General features: G+C 31.2%; 3 protein-coding genes across 4 annotated transcripts; 2 read left to right on the top strand and 1 right to left on the bottom strand.

The window, feature by feature from the left end:
- Positions 1-2,340: 2,340 nt before the first annotated feature.
- LOC125198078 (uncharacterized) lies at positions 2,341-3,242 on the bottom strand. Its single transcript, XM_048096528.2, has one exon. It carries the CDS (start codon positions 3,238-3,240, stop codon positions 2,545-2,547), a length of 696 nt encoding a protein of 231 aa, XP_047952485.1. The 5' UTR covers positions 3,241-3,242; the 3' UTR covers positions 2,341-2,544.
- Positions 3,243-4,812: 1,570 nt separating this feature from the next.
- LOC125202186 (large ribosomal subunit protein eL13z-like) lies at positions 4,813-7,028 on the top strand. Its single transcript, XM_048100546.2, has 5 exons — positions 4,813-4,901; positions 5,705-5,817; positions 5,917-6,050; positions 6,375-6,533; positions 6,619-7,028. The coding sequence occupies exons 2-5, from the start codon at positions 5,712-5,714 to the stop codon at positions 6,838-6,840; spliced, it is 621 nt and encodes a 206-aa protein (XP_047956503.1). The 5' UTR covers positions 4,813-4,901; positions 5,705-5,711; the 3' UTR covers positions 6,841-7,028.
- A 1,951-nt stretch (positions 7,029-8,979) lies between these two features.
- Positions 8,980-12,241, top strand: LOC125200625 (aluminum-activated malate transporter 4-like). 2 transcript variants are annotated; one of them, XM_048098320.2, is made up of 7 exons: positions 8,980-9,552; positions 10,104-10,241; positions 10,357-10,620; positions 10,697-10,833; positions 10,922-11,068; positions 11,251-11,368; positions 11,453-12,241. In XM_048098320.2, the coding sequence occupies exons 1-7, from the start codon at positions 9,183-9,185 to the stop codon at positions 11,947-11,949; spliced, it is 1,671 nt and encodes a 556-aa protein (XP_047954277.1). In that variant the 5' UTR covers positions 8,980-9,182; the 3' UTR covers positions 11,950-12,241. The 2 variants fall into 2 exon arrangements, with proteins under 2 accessions (XP_047954277.1, XP_047954269.1); XM_048098312.2 differs by having other exon boundaries at positions 8,983-9,552; positions 11,251-12,241.
- The last annotated feature ends 9,457 nt before the right edge of the window (positions 12,242-21,698 follow it).

The following is a 21,698-nucleotide window of genomic DNA, read 5'->3' as shown; positions in this document are numbered from 1 at the left end:
TGGAGTATATTTTGGATAAAAAAATTCTAAAAAGTGCAAAAATCCATTCAGCAGTATTACATCAAAGTCTAGGAACGTTTAGAGATACCTTTTATGTTTGAGTATTGTGTTTAACACAATTTTAGAGTTTAGGTATAAAAAATTTCAGTTCACTCTTTTTACCTAATATTTTATTATATAAGTATTTTTTTATTTTTACTTTAGTTATACTCCAATATTTTATTCAAGAATAAAATTTTAATAAGAATATTTGTATTTTAATTTGAATATTTTAATGAAGATGTCTAAATACTGCACTTGATTTTTTGTTAAGTTATACTCCCTCTGTCTGCGTTAGGAGTATAGGTCCGTCCGCGAATAGGAGTTCTTGTTCATAATTACTATAAATGGTAAAAAGGCATTACATTCCATCAACTCATTCCACTCAAATATTATTTAAAACTAATATATACAAGTGAGTCTCGATTATATCCACTATAACTTTCCTCCACCCACTTTTTCTAACATTTCTTAAAACTCGTGTCGAAAAGAAATGAGACTCCTATTCACGGATGAAGGGAGTATTCCATTTGTTCCATTAGTGTTGGAACATATTTCTTTTTGTGATGTTATGCTAAAGTTCGTATATTTTTCTATTTTGATAAAAGTCAACACACTTATTTCTCTTACTTTATTTTCTCATCTACCTTATTCTCAATCTAATTCAACTCAACTTTTTAAATATGCAGTATTCCTTTCCTTAATATCCGTGCTCAACAAAATGTTCCAATCTAATGGATTCGGAGAGAGTACAATTTTCTATTTGTATTTATCTTTTGTCATGAATTTAATATTTCGAACAACTTATATTTAACGAAAGTAATATCTTTTTGCTAAGCTAAGAAAATTTTAATTACAATGGTGTAAACATATTTTCATTGTGTCAAAATAAAATATTGTTTCGAAGAGACATACTTAGCATAATTAATGAAAACAATATCAATGCACAATATTCTTGAATAATATGACTATATATGACTTACACTAGATTTTTACTGTATGGTTATTTTAAAATTGCTAAAAACGTAAGTATAATAATTTAGTGGCGTATAAGAATTAAGATTCACTCATAGAAGAAAAAAATAAACAAGAGTTTAAATTGTACATCCAGATGATAAAATGAAACATGGGAGGGAGAAGTTATGGGTTTTTGTTGCCATGATTTATTAGTTAAATGTGATGAAAATTGGGATTGATTATTGTGGTATATATAGGCTTTGGTGAGCCAATATTATGTTGGGAATCAGATGAGTATTTTGTTATTGAGGTAAGATTGTGTGGATTTAACTTATATATTTTGAATGCACTAATACCATCTTATAGTTGTAAAATGTGTGTTGGTAACATGGTCGTTTGAGGGGAAATGGAGAAATTTTGCTAAAAATTTTAAAGTGTTGTGGTAATATTCCTAACCTTATTGAATGCATATGTGAATAAATTTTGTGTGTGCACGCGAATTTTGTAAACACTATATAGAATATCTAAAAGCATGCGATTAAATGATTGACGTAAATGAATTTAATTAGGCATGGTTGCATTTGTATACACTATTTACATAACAAAAAAATTCGTGCAGACGTGCACCAATATATGCTCGGAAAATTTGAGCACCATGCGAGCATTTTCAACAATTTCTGATCAATTTTCAAGCACACAAAAAAAAGTACTCCCTCGGTTCCATAGTAATAGAGGCGTTTTTCCATTTCCGTCCATTCCATAATAATAGAGTCATTTCCCTTTTTAGTAAAAGTCAACACATTTTTCCACACCTACTTCACTCTCTCTTACTTTTTTCTATCTTCATCTCTCTACCTTTTTCATTTTCCACTTTATTCTCTCTTTACTTAACTCACCTAACACAATTTTTCTTAATCTCCGTGCCAAAAAGTTTTGTCTATGGAACGGAGGGAGTAGTTGCATAGATCCAAAATTGTGTTTTTACCGAGTCAATTCCGAGCACGGTCAACGTGCTTGGCATATGTTTTAGCGCTAAAATTTTGCGAGAATCGATTTTCATCCAAGCATGAGTTATGTGCTTGGAAATTACTCCCCAAGCATGGGACTTGTGCTGGGAAATTATCGAGCAATTTCCCGATTTTGTTCTAAGTAAATAGTTTTAATCGTTCATGATGAATTGATGATACTCTATCCGAATAACTAATTTCCATATAGTAAATAAATATGTGACTGACGCAATCGATAATGTTTCATTACATAATTATAAATTTGTAAGACTAGAGTCTGTGTGATACTGATAGGGTTTATTCTGGATAATCATAGTGGATATTAGAATGTGTGAGGTATATCATAATAGATATATATAGAGATGTTCAAATTAAAACATACTCCCTCCGTCCACGAATAATAGGAGGGAAATAAATGAGAGGATCTCTCAAATTAACATCTCAATAAACAACACCACTATCCGGTCCTAGTCAAACATTATTATTCTATGGAGTATTCTTTTAATTGAGATGATCTCTAAATACAAAACATTAATTAGATTTATTTAGCATACTTAGCCTTATATTCTTCCCAAAGCTGATCAACATCTTTCCCTAACAACTGCTTCCAATACTCCGGTTTGTAAACTTCCCTCATCATCTTATTCAGCTCCGGCGTGAACCCTTCTCTCAAACTGTCACAATACTCCAAAAACCTCGACGTCGCGCCATACCCTTCGTCCCACCGCTCTCCCTCCCCAGGCGTCGAGTACCCTTCCACATAGAACGGTGACTTCAGCACGGTGTAATCGGCCACCCCCTCGGTCAAGCCCCCGGGGGCCGTGCCCTTGCCCGACCACTGGAATATGTGCGTCATCTCATGGTACAAAATCGAGGTGAACATGAACTTAGCTCCATCGCCGGGAGGGTACGTCTCGATGCCCTTGGCGCTCATGTACACGTTGTTGTCTCCGGTTTCGCCGAGGGCGCCGTCCTGGAGGTCTTGGATGATCACGTTTACGACGTCGTCCGGGTAGTGGCGCCGGTCACCCTCATTTGGCTGCTGGAATAACTTCCATATGAAATTGGCGATTTCGGGCATTGTTTTGAGGGTGTATGGGATCCCGATATCGCGGTCGAAGCGCTGGCCGCCCGGTGTGGAGGAGGCGTTGTTGGTGGCGTCGAATCGGACGGCGAGGGTGATTTGGAGGAGTGAGAGGGCGATCAGGAGACATAGATTATAGGTTTTTGTTGCCATGTTTGTTTTTTTTGGTGTGTTACAAATGTGATTGATTTTTGAGGTATATATAGGGTTTAATGTGTTGGAATTGGATGACCATTTTATTATTGAGGAAATATTGTGTGATTGATTTTGTTGAGATTGGTTTCTTATTTGAAGAATTTGAGCGTGGAATTAATTATGTTTTCCCACTATATTTTGACTGGATTAATACCTTATTGCCATAGCTTCATTTTGTCTTTTTTTCATTAATGCACGTATCTGAAATTTTATAAATTAATTTGAATAAATTATGTATATCAAGTAAATTCAGTAATATTGTTCGAATAAACATAGTTTTAAATTATGACCGGCCATGATGATACTATATTTGTCAAATTAATTTTCAATATTGCCATATTTCACCTTATTTAATTTAATTTAATTCCTATCCTTTTCTAGGAGAAGAGATATTGGTTTTATTGAATTTATTCCATCAATTCTTCGGTGTCAATGTTTTTTTTGAGAAAAGATATTTGTTTTATAATTTATATCTAATCTTCGGTTAAAATGAAAATCCACGGTTCATACTATTCTCCCGTCGGTAGTACTAATTAATAACAAACCGAGTTAAAAAGCGACTCTACTAATCGCTCTATATAGGTGTGTGATCAAATACTAACTAAGTTATGGTAATAACTAATAACTAATATCAATTTTGTATGTAAAAAACATCAACACAAAGACATAAATTTATCAATCTTCTTGTGTCGATAAACTTATGTCTTTGTGTTGTCATTTTAAATTTACATGTTGTATTGATATAATTATGTCTTTGTGTTGATAATTTTAATACACAATATTGAAAGTTATTAGTTATTACTGTAAATTAGTTAGCACACGAACACAGCCCCTATATATCTCTGATAAACTCATATCCTTACGAAATAAGAAATGCTCAAACTATATAGTACCCCTAGGTGTTGTTCGATTTCCTAAATAAAATAATACTAAGATATAGTCTAGGATTGAGTTGTGAGATTATTTAAGTCATAGAGGGTGGTTAGCTATGACTAATTATCTCATGATTATCCATCTAAGATTGAATTGTGGGATTGAATCTCAGTAACCAAACACACTACTAATTTAATCCGGGATATAATCTTGCAAACCGAACACTTCCCTAGCAAACTGTTGGACAAGCAAAGATATATCACAACTTAAAAATAATAAAAAGAAGTATTAGAAAACCAAACTACAACAAAAGACATTGCAAAAATCCCAAATTCATAAGTATACTACGAAAATTTTGCTATGAATAATTTTAATGTTAGGATTATAATCTTTTGAGAAAAAAAAATCCCAAATTCATTACAAAATAAGAAAAGATGAAAATGGATGAAATACTTATAGAATGTGTTACGTTGGAGTATTTAATTTGAGAGAAATATAACTTTGTAGTATAAAATTCTAGGTAAATAAAATAATCATGTAATTACAAATTGGGTCATAGGCCCAATTCCTCAGTTTTCCAAAAGAACGGGCTTTTTCAATTAAATTTATCGGCCCAATAATCTGCGAAAACCAATCCATAACTTAGGGTTTTCTCGCGCTGTTTTACAATATAAGGAGAGGCTCCCATTTCACAGTGGAATTGGCAGCAAACCAGAGGTAGGAGAAGATCCCCGTCGTCCGCCGCTGTAAGTCTTAACCTTAACATGTCTACATTTCGCCTGCGCATATTCGATCCCCTTGGATTTATACGATGTGTGAAATCTGAGCTTAGAGCATCAATGGTTATTTTTTACTGTTTTTTTGCTTTTCTAGTTTAGAAACTGCCCAATTAATCTAGGTTTAGCGGAGCTAGGGATGGTTTTCTTAGTTTATTTGCTGATAATAATATGCTGGGATGTTTTGTTTGATGCCTTAGTGTGTAATTAAGGTATTTTGGTGATGTGTAATTTGAATGTGTTTAAATGTGTAATCTTTCCATCTTTGGGGTAAATGATTGGCTCGCCTTTTGAATTGTTTTATGATTCAATTTAGTTAGGGGATTTCTGTGGCACATGCTGAAAAACTCAGTCTTTTTTTTGTATGTGTGTCTTCTACTGTTAAATATGTTTCGTGGTAGAGTTTTTGTTTGAAATATTTCAACTAATTTCGTTCGTAGGATTGGTCTTGGCTTCAAAGTGAAATTGTAAGTGTATTAGTTGTTGGACAATAATTTACTAAATGCATAATTTAATCATGTTTGATGTTTGAATTTTTAGTCATTTCATGCAATCAACGTGCTTGAACGATAAAAAGATCATCTTTTCTAATGTCATTTTTCCATTTTACGACCATACATATTCTAATGTTCTATTCTACTCTATTTGTTGCAATGGTCATGCTTGTTGGTTTGCTGAATTAGTTGAGTTGATCTTGTGCTGTCATGCCAAAGCTATATGCCAATTGATTGGTAAAATTAGGGGAGTTGATCTTGTGCTATTGTTGTCCTTAGGTAAACCATGAAGCACAACAATGTTATTCCCAACGGACACTTTAAGAAGCATTGGCAAAACTATGTGAAGACTTGGTTTAATCAGCCTGCACGGAAGGCCAGGAGAAGAAATGGTACTAACATTTTCAATTTATAACTGATTTGTGGTCATTCATTTTTGTTTGTTTATATGATTGTTGTGTTCTTGTGATGCTTCTCTTTCTATATTTCAGCAAGACAGCAGAAGGCAATTAAAATTTTTCCCAGGCCCACAGCTGGGCCACTTCGTCCAGTTGTACGTGGCCAGACCTTAAAATACAACATGAAGGTCAGAGCTGGAAGGGGATTTTCACTAGAGGAACTGAAGGTGAGCTATCTTACTGCCAAAATGCACTGTTTAATAAGAGATTGTTTTTTTACTTGCTTATCTGCACATGATTCAGTATGTTAGGGATTTCTGAAGCTTGTATGTACTTGATGTTCTCTGCAGTCTGGTCTGTGTGTTATATGTTTTATTTTTTCAGCAGTCGTATACTCGTATATGGCTTTGATTTCCTCTGCATCATATGTTGTGATTTGCTTGCTTGAGTTGAAATTTTTTTACTACGCAAGAAGTTGTTGAGGTTTACATATTATTGCTTTGTTGGAGTATCACAAATCGATGACACATTTTTACTTGCAATATAACCAGGCTGCAGGCATTCCGAAGAAACTTGCACCAACTATTGGTATTTCTGTCGATCACAGGCGTCGCAACAGTTCTTTGGAGGGTTTCCAGACCAATGTTCAGAGGCTAAAGACATTCAAGGCTAAGCTTGTTGTCTTCCCAAGACGTGCTCGCAAGGTTAAGGTATTGATGCCCGCTCTAATTTATCATCTTGATTGTTAGCACAGAAGTAAACTTGTGATGATTAACTTGTTCTTTTTCACCATAGGCTGGTGATTCTTCACCTGAGGAGTTGGCAACAGCTACCCAAGTCACCGGTCCTTTCTTGCCGATTGTAAGCGAGAAGCCAGCCATTGAGCTTGTGAAGGTTACCGAAGACATGAAGTCATTCAAGGCATATGACAAGCTGCGTCTGGAGCGAACAAATGCACGTCACGTTGGTGTTAGAGCCAAGAGGGCAGCAGAGGCTGAGAAGGAAGAGAAGAAGTAGGTACAAGGGAAGTTTGTGAGTTTCGGATTCCGTAAACGGTTGAATCTGTTGTGTTGGGGCTTGGGGCTGGACCAACAATCTTGATATTGTTTGAAAATTTTCTTAGTATTATCGTTTGTATGAATTTTCAGAGACGAAATATTTCATCGTTTCACATGGATGAACTCTATGCCATTACTTTTTTGGTATGAATTGTGTGATATATTGGATACTGATTTATAGGGTTGAGAAATTAAATGCTATTATACGTGACTAGCTCTAGTGTTTCAATTCAATTAAAGATTGTGGTTGATTAGTCCATTTTATGTCTTTATAATATAATAAATATTTTGTCTACTATTGAATATTGAGGACTTGTAACATCTGACAAATCTAATGTGACCGATGTAAGGTTTCAACGCTTCAATTAAATCTGCTTATTCATAAAAACGGATGAATGGAAGTTTTTAAATTTCTGCAAAACCAAATAAGAGTAGTACATTTTCTCTCTAGAAAAAATAAAAGAAAGGCTAAAATATAAAGAGACTGAAGTCCATTATGTTTGCTAATTTTGTGTCCTTAACATTAGTTATGGTTTGATCTATTTTCTTGTCCTAAAAGTGATCTCTTGATCTTGCTAAATTTAACGGTCAAAATTATCTTGACCTAACAAATACTAATCGTATGATGTTTTGCATCAAAATTATAAAATCAAGACAAAATGGATCTCAGTATAATATTTAAGTGTTTAGTTGATAGTCTTATTAATTGGATCTAAATCCATTTGACCATCAAACTAAAAGATATCATCACTTGCAAAACGAAAATATGAACCTACTCAAAAGGACCTGGATCGATCAATCATAATGTTCTAAACAATGAACTTTTCAAAGACTCTTTTCATCTATAGTAAACGGTACACAAAATTAGCAAATTATGAGAAAAATAGAGAAAAAAGATAGTCAAAATATTGCTGGTGAAAAATGAGGTCCACTACATTAGATATAGAAACTATCAAAAATAAAAAAATAACTAATTTTTATGAATGGCTCAAAATAAAAATAAAAAACAAGACATTATGGACGGATATCATATTTTTACTTTGGATATAGAATTCAAACTTTTAGAGTATGTCGCACATAGTTTGAACATTGTGTATTTAAGTGATAACAGCTATTTTGAATTCCAAAGGTTTATTTAGTCCTTAGCTGTAGACTAATAAAATTTCATTGAATATTGTTTTAAATCAAATTTGTGATCCTAAATAGTAATATTGTAATTTCAAAATTGAGAGCTCAAATTTGAAATGAGCAGATGCATTACATATTTTAAGACCTGTTATTTTTCGATTCTCTTTACAGATGGACAAAACCTGTTATTTTCCGATTTTCTTTACAGATGGACAACTGGTTATATTGAAAATTGAAGCAAGTATCCTATTAATTGCAAACTTGTTAGTCATCACATACAATTTTACTTATTCACCACATGAATCAAGTAACTGACCAACCCATACTATCAATATTGATCCTTTTATGTTTGTTCATTATTGTGCAACTACATAAAAAAGGTAGTCTCTTGCACCTTACAATCTCAATCCATATTTCCCATCAAATTTAAAGTTCTTTTTAGGGGGGTCCGTTCAAAGTTTTGAACTTTAAATGATAAATTTCACAATCTCCCATTTCTTCACCCTTTTGACATCTTTTAACGCACTTGAAAATATGAATCACACATGATATTCTAAATTAATGTGATAACTAAGTTCTGCCTACCATTATTAATAGTAGAAACTACTCACACGAAAAAAAAAAAGAACTTGAGATGTCAAGATTCAAGGAATAAGGCAAATAAAGTAATAGGAGTATTTCATTTAACAAAGTAATAAAAAGTGTAGTAAAACATATCAGGAAGAATGAATCTAAAGGGTATTTTTATTTTGAAGAAAAATAGTAGTAGTAACATTATCTGTAAAATTATCTTATTTATGGATCAAAATTTATCCCAATCTACGTCGTAAAAGGTAAATAAACAGACTTTGCTAAAAATATTGCTACTACTACTATTTTATTGATCTTCAAAAAATTTCCTTAAAAAGAATGTGGCAAATAACAGTATGAGAATCTCAAGATTCTAAACGAGGAACAATATCGCAGTTGTACTAAAATTATTAGTACACTAATCGAGTTTACTCAATCCAACTATAATAGGTAAATCATATGCAATGCATCTGTCCCTTCAACATCAACTTCCTCCCTAAATATCCACCAATTATTTATCTGGAATTCAATAAATGAGGATTCTGCAAAAACAAACAAGCACTAAACTTGTTGCAAGAAATAAAAGTGAAGCTTCGATCATTCATGGCTGCAAATTACGGATCTTTGAGGCAGAGCTTCGTGGAGCGAGGCAAGGAGAGATTGGTCTCAAGAAAGCAGAGATCGGAGGTGGGATTTGGCGATTCATACATTGTCCGTGAGGGCTGTTTTCATCGGATTTTCCGAGTTTCGGGAGAGAGGATTTCGAGGTTGTGGAATAATGTTAAGGGGGCTGTGGTTAAGCTACATGGAATGGGAAGATCTGACCCCAGAAAAGTGGTGTTTGCTCTCAAAATGGGGGCTTCTTTGTCTCTGGTTTCTGTTCTCATCTTTTTCAAAGTGCCCTCCAATTTTATAAGCCAGAATGCAGTCTGGGCTATCCTCACTGTTGTTGTTGTCTTTGAGTTTAGCATTGGTGAGTGTTGCTTAATTCCTCTGCTTTTCTTGGTTTAATTGATTCTCACCTCTAAAATCAGGGGCTTATATCTGTTAGAAGCATGGTTGTCTTGATTAAGGTTGAATTGTTATTGTACAAGTATTAGTGTGTGTGTTTTGAGCAAACATTTTAGCTTTTGAAGTTTGAATCTTTGAAATTCAATCATGCCATGTTAACCAATCTCTATCTTGATTATGGTTGAACTGTTGTAAAAGCATTGTAACATAGTTATTGTTTTTTGAGTTTGCCTGTGACTCTTATCTGCTGTAGATATATGTCTCAGTCAATTGGATTGGTTGAGGCTATACACATATGTCTCGTGTTTGAATTTTAGCTTAAGTGAGTCTTGATGTTTGATTATTTGCTTTTCAATCATTACATGTGACAAATTTGTATCTTGATTAGGTGGTCTTGATGTTTGAGGCATTCCCTCTAGTTTAGCTCTTGAAATTTCCTTGAATTTTTGCTTTTCTAAGGATGCATTTTGGTTGCAATCTAGTGTTGTAACACACCCTTAATTTGATTGGTAGGGGCTACCTTAAGCAAAGGATTGAATCGTGCGTTAGGAACATTCTCTGCTGGAGCATTGGCTCTAGGCATCGCAGAGTTATCCGTGAAAGCTGGTGAATTTCACGAAATTATTGTTTTGATCAACATTTTCATTGCAGGTCAGATGATTTTGCTATCACAATCGGGTTTAAAGTATGCAAATTAGTATTTTTTGTCCTAAAACATCGATAATGTGAATAAGAAGGTTGTGTTGTGCTTTTCTTGCATTTTCAGGCTTTCTTGCTAGTTATTTCAAGCTGCACCCGGCAATGAAGCAGTACGAGTATGGCTTCCGCGTGTTCTTGTTGACATTTTGTATTGTGCTAGTATCCGGAACTTCAAATTTTTTTCAAACAGCTTTTTCTCGACTGCTGCTTATCGCTGTTGGAGCTGGTATTTGTTTGGTTGTAAATGTATGCGTGTATCCCATTTGGGCCGGGGAAGATTTGCATAAACTAGTTGTCAAAAATTTCAAGGGCGTTGCTAGCTCTATCGAAGGTACAACACTTTGCCCTTAGAAGCTAGTCTAAGGAGAGACGAACTCTTTGAAACTGATATATCTGTCCATCTATAGGCTGTGTAAATATGTACCTGCAGAGCGTCGAATACTCGAGGATTCCCTCTAAAATCTTGATCTACCAGGCCTCAGATGATCCGTTGTACAAGGGATATAGGGCTGCAGTTGAGTCGACTAGCCAAGAGGAGACATTGGTATGCATGTATATGGCCATAAAGGCTAAAATTTCTGACTCAAAACCACACTCATCTCCATCCGGTTTTCTTCTTTTGTCTGTCACAGTTGGGGTTTGCAGTCTGGGAGCCGCCTCATGGCCGGTACAAGATGTATAAATATCCGTGGAGCGAATACGTGAAAGTGAGTGGTGCTCTGAGGCATTGTGCATTCATGGTAATGGCAATGCATGGATGTATACTGTCTGAAATACAGGTACTGTTGTCTGTTGTTAGTATTTTTTACACATGCTTGGATTGCTTCGTCTCGTTAGTCGGATAGCATATTGATGCCGATTCTATCTTAGAAAGTAATTGCACTTGACTAGATTAGATTGTGGCAAGCCTGGTTAGATATCAATAGGGTTAATTATGGTTTATGACCTGAACTTTATGCAGGCATCGTCCGAGTTGAGACAAGCATTCAAGGATGGGATTCAGAAAGTTGGGACGGAGGGCACCAAGGTGTTGAGATTGCTGGGAGACAAAGTTGAAAAGATGGAGAAACTATCACCAGGTGATCCTCTCGAAAAGATTCACGATGCAGCAGAGGATTTGCAGATGATGATCGATCAAAAATCGTATCTTTTGGTGAATGCAGAGAACTGGGATGGTGCAAAACCGCCCGAGAAAGCCATGGATCAAGAACTGCTTCAGGAGCTCAGAGACAAAGACAACGAAGAGAGGCATGCGGTGATCAACTCTCTAGGCGATGGAGCTCATTTGAGATCCTATCAGACGATAAGGAACCAAGAGCCCCATCTCGCTAGCATGAGCATGACTCACTCCTTTTCGCAGGACGGGTCCGGAGAGGACTTGCTCAGGCAGCAGTCTATGTGGCCATCGCGTATTTCAGTTTTGGGCGAGACCTACTTGAATGAGCGTGAAGTAAGGACGTATGAGAGTGCAAGCGCGCTCTCCCTTGCAACTTTCACGTCTCTCTTGATAGAGTTTGTAGCTAGGCTGCAGAATCTGGTGAACTCGTTTGAGGAGCTTTCTGAGAAGGCTAAGTTCAAGGAGCCTGTTGATTCAGCTGAGAAAAAGGAGGATGTTGGATTCTGGTCTCGCACGCTCAAGTTCGTGTGCTGCAAAGATTGATGCAAGGTTATAATAAATTCGTAAAGTCGTTTCTTTGCAATAACACGATGCATCAGACATGATCATAGGCCAAATACAAGCAGCAGAAGGTCTGGTTTTTTGGTGTTACAGAATAACATGATGTGAATATTAGGAAGAATCTGTTTTTTAGCCTAAAGCTAGCAAATCTCTAAGAAACACATAAATTTTTAGTCCTATGTTTGTCACTTGGAAAGCATTTATTCTTTTATTTCTTGAAAAACTATGTAGCTGTTTGTCTAAAACATGTACTATAATCTACTGGTTTCTTACATACTCTATATATTACTATTGCAGTAAGCTCAGACCAAGAAACTGCTGATTAGTCTACACCATCAACTCGAATGATAATTATTCGAGTTCGTGTGCTGTGTTTTACCTCGAATTCTCATGTGATAGAAGTAACTGCACATGATTTGCAGTTTTTCTAGGACAAAAATGTGGAATTTGAAGTGTGATATCATAATAGATGAAGCAAATTAGGTCTAACAAGTTCAACTAGAATTGCTGTCTGAGGATGGATCTATTTTGTATGAATCTTGATATAAAATTATTTGATCTAAGGATTATCATTATATCCGAGATGGCGAACTTACAACCAATAACCAAACTGTAGTAGATTATAACTGTAAGTCATCTAAAAGAATTAGTGTAAGTCTAAAAAAATATGTTACTATTCCAAACATAATCCACCTCTAAAATTAGGATTACTAATAATTAACAATATTTTGTGAAGGTTACAAATTAGCAAGTTTCTTCAGGTTGTTAAAACTTAGGTATGAGATATATTCAAGTGTTCATACTTTTTTTAACAATACCTTGTCAATTTCTTTGGGAAAAAATAGGAATACAACGCTATCTTTCTTTTATCTATTGAACACCAAACACTATAATTAAATAAAATTAGGTTGGAATGATCACATATTCAACAATTTCTCATCAATATAATAGTAATACGTACTAACACGTATATCAGTAGCAATCATCCTTTGGGCAAATGTGGCTAAGAATAGTATTCTTCACGTCACCATATTTCTTACACCAATGCAATCTTAAATCCATTATGTCAGGTTTAGAAATGTACTTCAACTAACTTCGACACTATTTTAGGCCACGCAATCTTAATTATTTCACATCTATTACTCATCAAATGTAAGAAGTGAAACTTTAGATTTTATCAAAAATTACTCACTTATTTTAGATTTATGAAAACCAGAGCCCAATTCTTTCTCAGTTTCTCTCTCTCTTTGTTTAGGTCTTCTCACCGGTTTTAGGATTAGGCTTCCGTTGGGCGTCCAAAATAGTCATCCTGAACCATCTCTTAGATGCTTACACGCCACTTCCTATATTAATTATTCACTCCTTTAACAATTCACAAAATTCATATTGTGTTTTTTTATCAATTGTTCTTTTAGTTATATATTAAAGACAAATTTGTGGAAAATTTATCAAAGTTTGATCAATTTCTGATCAAATCTTACGACTTTAAAAAATGACCGATTATATTTTAACTTTCTATGATGAAAATTTTTGACGAACTAAATGTTTGAATTTGTTAAAGACAAATAGTGTTTGAACTAAGTGGTTTTAGAGAATAACATTTTGTCCACGTTTTCGTCTGCCTCATCATATATAATTTCTCCAAATCCATGATTAAGAGATAGTTGTTAATAATATATATCTATATATATATATATATATCAAAGTTATGATATGATTGAAAGAGTTGAATTAAAAGTTTTAAAATATTTTCTTTCTTCCAAGTTAACCCCATAATTGATATTGTTTAACGTGGATACTAATATTAGTGAAAGTAAATTTCGATCATCTATTTTATGATCAACGATCCAGATTAATTCTCCATTCTAACTCTAAGGAAACAATACCCATACATATATGATGCACTGAGTTTTCCTACATTTTTAACAATATCTTGACAATTTGTTCGGAAAATATCTAATACTACCAAACACCATAATTGAATAAACTTAGGTTAGAATCACATATACTCATATGTACTCCTTTATCCATATGTGACAATCATCAGGTTTGGGCAAATGTGGCCCAACTAACTTCGACATTATTTGAGTCCGTACAATATAATTATTTGACATCGACACTGTGCATTTCTAATAAATTGAGTGAGGGGCGTAGTTAAACTTTTAATTCAGCCAACATAATGATACAATTCATAGTATTTTAGTTAACCATATACAGTATTCAATCATAATGATACAATTCATAGTATTTTAGTTAACCATATACAGTATTCAATCATAATGATACTATGTATTAGTATTTCTTAGTTTGTGAAAACCATATTCAATAGGAGTACTATTTATTGCAATGGCTCTGATTCGCTTGTACTGTTAAATCTGATTTCTTTAGACTTGAAGTAACTTTTAAATTATTATTTTTAAATTCAGCTCTTTTAGACCAACTACAATCATACTCCAAAACCTCTATTTTGTGTAAAAATCATCTCCAACCATACACCAAACTCAAACTCATCAAACTCATTTTTTGTGTTTTCTACGGATTTACACCAAACTAGCTGACCACCCATGCGATGCACGGAGTATATATACTCCATCTGTCTTCAAAGAATATACACTTTGGATTTAGCATGAGTTTTTGCAAAATTGGTAAAATAAGAGATTGGTAGAGAGAAAAAATAATTAAATATTGTTATTGCCAAACGAGTCCCACTTCATTAGAGAGAAAAAAAAAATTAAAATTGGAAAGTGCATATTCTTGTGGGACGGACTAAAAATGAAAGAGTGTATATTCTTGTGGGATGGAGGGAGCATATACTATTCCTTCCGTGCGCCATTTGAAGTTCTATTTTGATTCGGCACAAATTCCAATAAATTCTTTGACTTTGTGAATTAGAGATGAAATTGAGAAAGGTGAGATGAACTTATCTATGAATGGGAAAAAAAAATAAATGAAACTTTAAAACATGGACATGTCGAAATTGCATGTAACATTTTTTCAAGGACGGAAAGAGTAAATCATATTTTATTGAATTAAATTAAACAAAATACTTAAAAAGTAATGCACAAGTGTTATAATAAAACAATGGATATATAAATGAGAGGAACTATAAACACTTAAAAAAAGAGACAATGTATTTATCAAATGTATTTTAAGACAGACGTGAATCTATACCAACAAAATAATAGATATTCATAGAAAAATCAAATGATATTTAAACCTCTTACAATATCTCTTAGTTCCACAAATGAACTAATAAGCAAAAAAACAGAAAATATCAATAAATACAACATAAAAGGGAGGAAATATATCATTTTACTATTCACATTTACAACATGTATAAAGTTAAAACATCATTTAATGCTAAATTTTTCATATAACAAACTATTGAGAAGTCCAATTATTAAAATATTAAATTGAAACCTAAATAGCAATATTCAATATGAAATATTGAGAAGTCCAGTTACAAAAATATTAAAATGGGCATTAAATAGTAGATTCAATAGTAAAATATCATTTTACTATTCACATATACATGTATAAAACTGACTGCACATGCATAATTCACGCAATACTGAAATCTACAATCAAATTGTTTAGAAATAAAATAGAGAAGCAGAGTATATTGCTACAGTAAACACCCATGATAGAATTATACACACAAAACACTAATAGATTTTTAAAAAAAAAACAATAACAACATATCAAAATATAAGAACCAATTTATTAGTCTATTGATATCAATATCTAAAGCTTGAGACAACGAAGTACTACGAAGTACTTATTCAAAGGCGATTTGTAAAGAAAATCTACTGGTATCCAAATATAATTTGCAAAAGATATATAGTACTAATTCTATGACACTTAATATATCTTCAGCTAAACTGGATGTATTAAATATGTGCAATAATAAATAGTTTATGCATTGGAAATAAATTGGCAACATAACTTAACCTTGATGCAAATATTTATTATGGGTAGTGATAAAATGCAAACTCATATATTGCACAAACTCATATAGTAAGAAATTAATGATGAGAAAGATTTATAAAAATACCTGGATTATTGACCAGACGTCGTCGTTCATATAAAACAGATAAAAATTTCCAACAAACAATCCAAACGAAATTGGGACTGAAAATTGAATAAGAAGATAATAAAGTAACAAACAAATGTCTCAAAGAATGAGGAGATGCCCAAATACTTGCCTCAGTAATACCATCAACATATTCCTTATCATCATCCAGCAAACCTAAAGCAAAAGAATATTAATTCAGCAATTTAGCATGATAGAAAAGATCAATTTCAACTGCAGGAATTTCAGCTGAAATAAACTTATCAATCTGCTCAACAACAATCATTCTGTCTGCCTTACTAAGAAAAAATAATTAGCTGAAATCACATGTTCTTAACTCACCTATTTAATATTTTAAATTTATATAGTTAATACTTTATATTTTTTTATAGAATATTACATAGCAAAAAGTATATTATACAGTGTTGTTAAATTGTATATTATATTGCTAAGGTTGGTACTACAATCTAGCCCAACAGATTACTAAATCCTATGGGGATAGATTTAACTTCGATCACTTAGTGAACACTATGCTATTGAGTCGGTACTACACTCTAGCCTCGCGGACTATTAAAATAATGCGCATATGATGATATTGATAGTAACCAAATAAGTACGTAATAATGTATTATTTATACATGTGAACTTTAGTACTGCTATATAGTATCAAATTGTTATACCTGTGAACTTTTTTCATGTACATTGAAACTTTTGTAAATTCACATTCATAGTAAAAAGTCTTTAATTACTAATACACTTAACTTTATTATTGCGCATGATTACAAAAGGCATAAAACCTTATTCACATATGTTATTTTACTTACAATATTTAAGAATAAATTTTTATTGAGTTAAATGGAGAAAATAAAATAATCGATAAAAGAGGAAAAAGTAGGATAAATAAAGTAAAAGTTGAATAAAAAATAATTGGCGTTTAAATAACATAGTTGTTATGTGAAATCATTTTAGATGAATAAAAATAAATTGTAAGAATAGGTGATTGTGCAAAATAATTCCTAAATAATAGCCTATAAATTAATTGCAATTTAACTTTTACATGTTTGCACTGTATTTGTTCTTGTGCTGTTCAGAATCAATGAAATATGTGAGGTCCAATTATCAGTCAATAATAAAGTTTTGTAAATTTTCAAAAAATCTGCTCGTGAAGAAAGTTTACTTCGTTATATTTTTATTTTAATTTTGTAGGCACCATGTTAAATTTTTTTTATATAAAATATTAATTTATCTGTATGAGCAGGAAAAACATTCGACCATCATGTCAAATTTTTGAATCACCTATTTTGTTTTGACCTAGCCTCATCTATATCTTAACTAATGTGTAGCAATAGTTATGACTTATTAGGAATGGGTGAATGAAAATGCATGTTGGCACTTCTATTTGTCTTTTTTGTCACTTCAACTTCCAATCTCTTTTCTACACATTGTCAACTTGTCTTTTTTCTTACACATGTCAACTTTTTGTTATTTTATCATGCACTTCAACTTTCTTTACGTAGTAATCAAGTACTATTGACATACATTATTAAAGTATAATCATACTAATTTATCTTTCTATGTTTTTTTTAAAAATAAATATTCATAAATATATGTTAATAATTTTTATAAATGTTTGATTATTTAAATATTAAAAATAAATATATCTAATGGAAACTTGAATATAAATGAATTTATTTTATGAACTGCCACTGATCTAGATTCTAATTATTTTTCGTATAGTACATTTTCACTTAATTTTTTAATTGGAAAATATATTCACTATCCTTAATTCTGCTTCTCAAGTAAGATCTTATATGAGTCATCTACTTGTTCTATTCTTAGTTTGTCAAATTCATCCAATTTGAGATGTTGTGCTTTTTGTTGTAAACACAATTTGAGAGCAAAATATTTGGAGTCAAGACAAACAATTAAGGTACTTTTCATTTTCAATCAAAGATAATGAACTATATAAATCTAGAGAAATTAAGGTATTCTTCATTTTCAGTCAAAGATAATGAACAAAATCTCTGGAGTCAAGACAAACCATTTATATATTCCGTACATTTTTTAAAATTTCCAACAAAAGGAAGATTATGTCCTTAATATTTAAATTTAGGTAATTAATTGTAGGCATATATAGTTCTTGATATTTTAAATAGTCTATTGACTAATAATCTAATATATTAATAATTACTAAAAATTAGTATTTTCTTATGATAGATGGTAAGAAGAAATTATATTTTATGAAAATGTAAGAAGGTGACAGTTTGATTGAGTATATTTAACTTAGAGAGGGCTAAAATATTTGTCTACTTTGTTAACATTTATGATACTATGTAAATAAGTTAGCATTAATACGAATATTTTATTTAAAAAATTAATGAGTATAACTTTTTTTTTTCTATTTAAAATTTTTAATTTTTATTTTTCATAAAAAACAATATTATATGTTAATGTTATATATTTTTTTTATCTCTTTCGTAAAATCAATAAATTTAAATTATGGTTGTATGTATATTCCATGTAGCTATATTTACCATGATATAACAATTTATTAGAATAAGATGCTTGGTTTACTTTTGTTTCAATCTTACCTACATAATTATTAAATAACACATTAACCCCACAATACTATTAATAAATTACAACTATAAATTACACAATAAAATAGAATTTTCTAAGTAATTTATTTATAAATATTTATAAAAAAATTACATTAACTTTAGAATTAAAATATATTTAAAATACTGCAATAATATATAACATAAATCAAAACTAAAATACTGTCAGTATTTAATTTGACATTTCCTTTATTTTATTAAAAATAAAAAATTTACAAACAATAATATGGAATAATTGTGTAGATTACAAAAAATAAAAGAATCTAATTATTTTTAAAATTTTATATGGTTAATATTTATTTTTTATAAAATATTAAATTTTTATCTCATTCACGATATCATACAATAAATTAACTGGAGCATAACTTTTCCCCAATTTTCCCCTCATGTTGCAGTTTGAAAGTTGTCAGAAAATCCTTTAGAATTCTCCCAAAAAATTGTCAGAAAAGCTTGTAAGTACTATATGTATGGATTAAAGTATGGAAATAAATATACATATTTTTAATTGTATGTCTTGCACATCTTTGCCAAAAAATTGACAATGACCAATTTAATTTCATTTGATTTAGTTTCTAATTCAATTAATTTATTACGATAATATTTTTTCTTCTTTTTATAACTTTAATTTGATTGGAATTAAAATTTGGAAAAAGTATACATATTTTCAGTTGTTTGTTGCATATGTATGCTAACAAATGATTAAATGAAAAAAATTGTCTCAATTTTAAAGTTTAGGCTAAAAAAATGCTGTCGACATTTTCGGTCTTTTTTCTAACATACCGTACGAAATTGATTGGTAGTAGTTGAGACAACTTGATAGTAAAAAAAAATGAAATAAATAGGATGATTTACTTTAAGGAATGAAATATGCATTAATCATAGATAATATTTTCGGATTAAAAAATTATGCTACTCTTTCTTACTTTTTCCTCCCATCTCTCCTACTTTATCTTTCTTCTCTTACTTTTTTTTTCTTTTTTCTCTTTCTTATTTTATTATTAATGAATTAATTCACTAAACACCATTATCTAAATTCTTGTGCCAAAATAGAAACGTCTCGCTTAGATAGGGAAGAAGAGTGCATAAAATTATATTGAAATAACAACCCATTTAAATTTCAAATCACAATATGAGCGAATATATGAGAGAATATTGGTAGCAAACATTAGTCCACTTACAACTTTTTGCAACTAAATAGATACTCACAGGTTCTAAAACTCAAATTTCTAACCTAGATCAAAGTATAAATATCTAACATAAAATCAAAATTAATAAATACAAAAAAATTAAATAGTGTCATTTTGATTTTGTAATAGTTGCTCATCTCTAACTATTAAGAAGTGGAGCATACACATCAGATAATCTACACTATATATAACTCCTTAACAATCTTTATTGAGCAGTTAATCTACACTATATAACTCCTTAACAATCTTTATTGTGCAATTAATCTAGAACATATATACGCAATCTTTAAATTTGTTTGGGTCCAAATTTATTTCTAGGGTTTGGTTCACACTATATATAACTCCTTAGAGCATCTCCACTCTTTTTTGGGGGAAAACACATTCTTTTTTAAGAGAGAAGACCCCTTCTTTTTTTTCGGGAAAAACCTGCTCTTTTTTTAGGAGAGAAATTTTTGTTACATAGAAGTCGCTTATTTTTTGGGGGAAAATCTTATTATGTATAATTGGGTTTGTCTCTATATTCAAAAGTTGATTTGATGTCTATTTGATTGTAAGTTTTATCAGCTTTAAAGTAGTGTTACTCACTATTAATCAATAGTTTTAATGCATGAAAGTACTTTTGTCATATCATAATTATTTTATCTCCTAATCAATAACAATCCTGCAGTGTTTTAAAATATTTTTAAAAAAATTAAATAAAATGAAAAGGTTGTAATGATAGTTGCCAGATAGCTTCCTCTCATTTCCTTCCTAAACCAAAATTTCAATTCAGAAGGGAATTCTCTTAGAATTCTCCCAAAAAACTCAAGATTACTTTATTACACAAATGTTTATTTATTACAGTATAGAAAGAATATGTTTACTATTTGGTTAATAATTGAAGCAATAAAATCAGTGTTTTAACTACTGGGCCAATATAATTTATACTTGTGTCAGAAAGCTAATTATTAGGCTGATAGCTCACCTTTTTTTAATATTCATGTTAGAAGTATAGAATACTAATCACACGCAATGAATAATCTAGATATATGTTCCATAAAGTATACTTTCATGATCGTTTTTAATATTTTAACATATGATAGGAAGAAATTTTATTAAAGTGGGTGCCAAAATGGGACAACAAAAAATTGCAGCTTTATATAATAATAATAATAATAATAATAATAATAATAATAATAATAATAAAGTATTAATAATGTATAATATTTTAAAAATTATTAAAACTTGTTAAAAATAATAATTAGTTCTATTTTTTAAGAGTTTTCATATCTAAAAATATTACTCCGCATAAAATTGTTGAAGTAAAGTCATGGGTTCCAATAATCTAAATATATTTTTATTTATATTTAAATATTTTTAAATAATAATTTCTTGGTTATTATCAATAATCAATAATTTAAATAAAGTAGAATTAGAATGAAATGGCTATTAAAAAAATTGAAAATTATAAATAGAATTAGAATGGAGTCGCCATGAAACAACAATAACAATCAAACCAATTTATTTATTCAATTAAATCAGTCATTAACTCTTTAAGTGAGATAGATCGATTAGGAAAAAAATGAAGAAGAACGGTTGTCTTCCTCGTCTAAAAAAAAAAAACCAGATCTGAACTTTTCTGCAGCTTCTACCTCTGGACTTCCCCCATATTCCTCCTCTATTCTTCACAACGATTCTTCTTATTCCTCTCTTGTTTACTTTCAAAGACTGAAGGATTTGGCGGGGGTTGACCGGTCAAATGTCAATTATTCAGTTTTACCTACAATGCTTGTTATTATCTGCAATAGCCTAGAAGATGTTGTTAGAGAATATATTTATGCTGAATTTCTTATTTACAGATTCATGATTATCATC

The sequence above is a fragment of the Salvia hispanica genome, chromosome 2 (genome assembly GCF_029641045.1).
Source record: "Salvia hispanica isolate PSC_SH4W2 chromosome 2, Shi_PSC_v1, whole genome shotgun sequence".
In the NCBI taxonomy this organism is placed as follows: domain Eukaryota; kingdom Viridiplantae; phylum Streptophyta; class Magnoliopsida; order Lamiales; family Lamiaceae; genus Salvia; species Salvia hispanica.
The sequence above is the reverse complement of the archived record's forward strand: the minus strand, read 5'-3'. Positions and strand labels throughout refer to the sequence as shown.

Bases quoted from the DNA above. Each gene is read 5' to 3' on its own strand.
- LOC125198078 (XM_048096528.2), bottom strand. From the start codon at position 3,240: ATGGCAACAAAAACCTATAATCTATGTCTCCTGATCGCCCTCTCACTC.
- LOC125202186 (XM_048100546.2), top strand. From the start codon at position 5,712: ATGAAGCACAACAATGTTATTCCCAACGGACACTTTAAGAAGCATTGG. The intron at 6,051-6,374 runs GTGAGCTATCTT...CAATATAACCAG, and splicing joins TTTCACTAGAGGAACTGAAG to GCTGCAGGCATTCCGAAGAA. The intron at 6,534-6,618 runs GTATTGATGCCC...TTTTCACCATAG, and splicing joins GACGTGCTCGCAAGGTTAAG to GCTGGTGATTCTTCACCTGA.
- LOC125200625 (XM_048098312.2), top strand. From the start codon at position 9,183: ATGGCTGCAAATTACGGATCTTTGAGGCAGAGCTTCGTGGAGCGAGGC. The intron at 9,553-10,103 runs GTGAGTGTTGCT...TTTGATTGGTAG, and splicing joins TGTCTTTGAGTTTAGCATTG to GGGCTACCTTAAGCAAAGGA. The intron at 10,834-10,921 runs GTATGCATGTAT...TGTCTGTCACAG, and splicing joins CTAGCCAAGAGGAGACATTG to TTGGGGTTTGCAGTCTGGGA.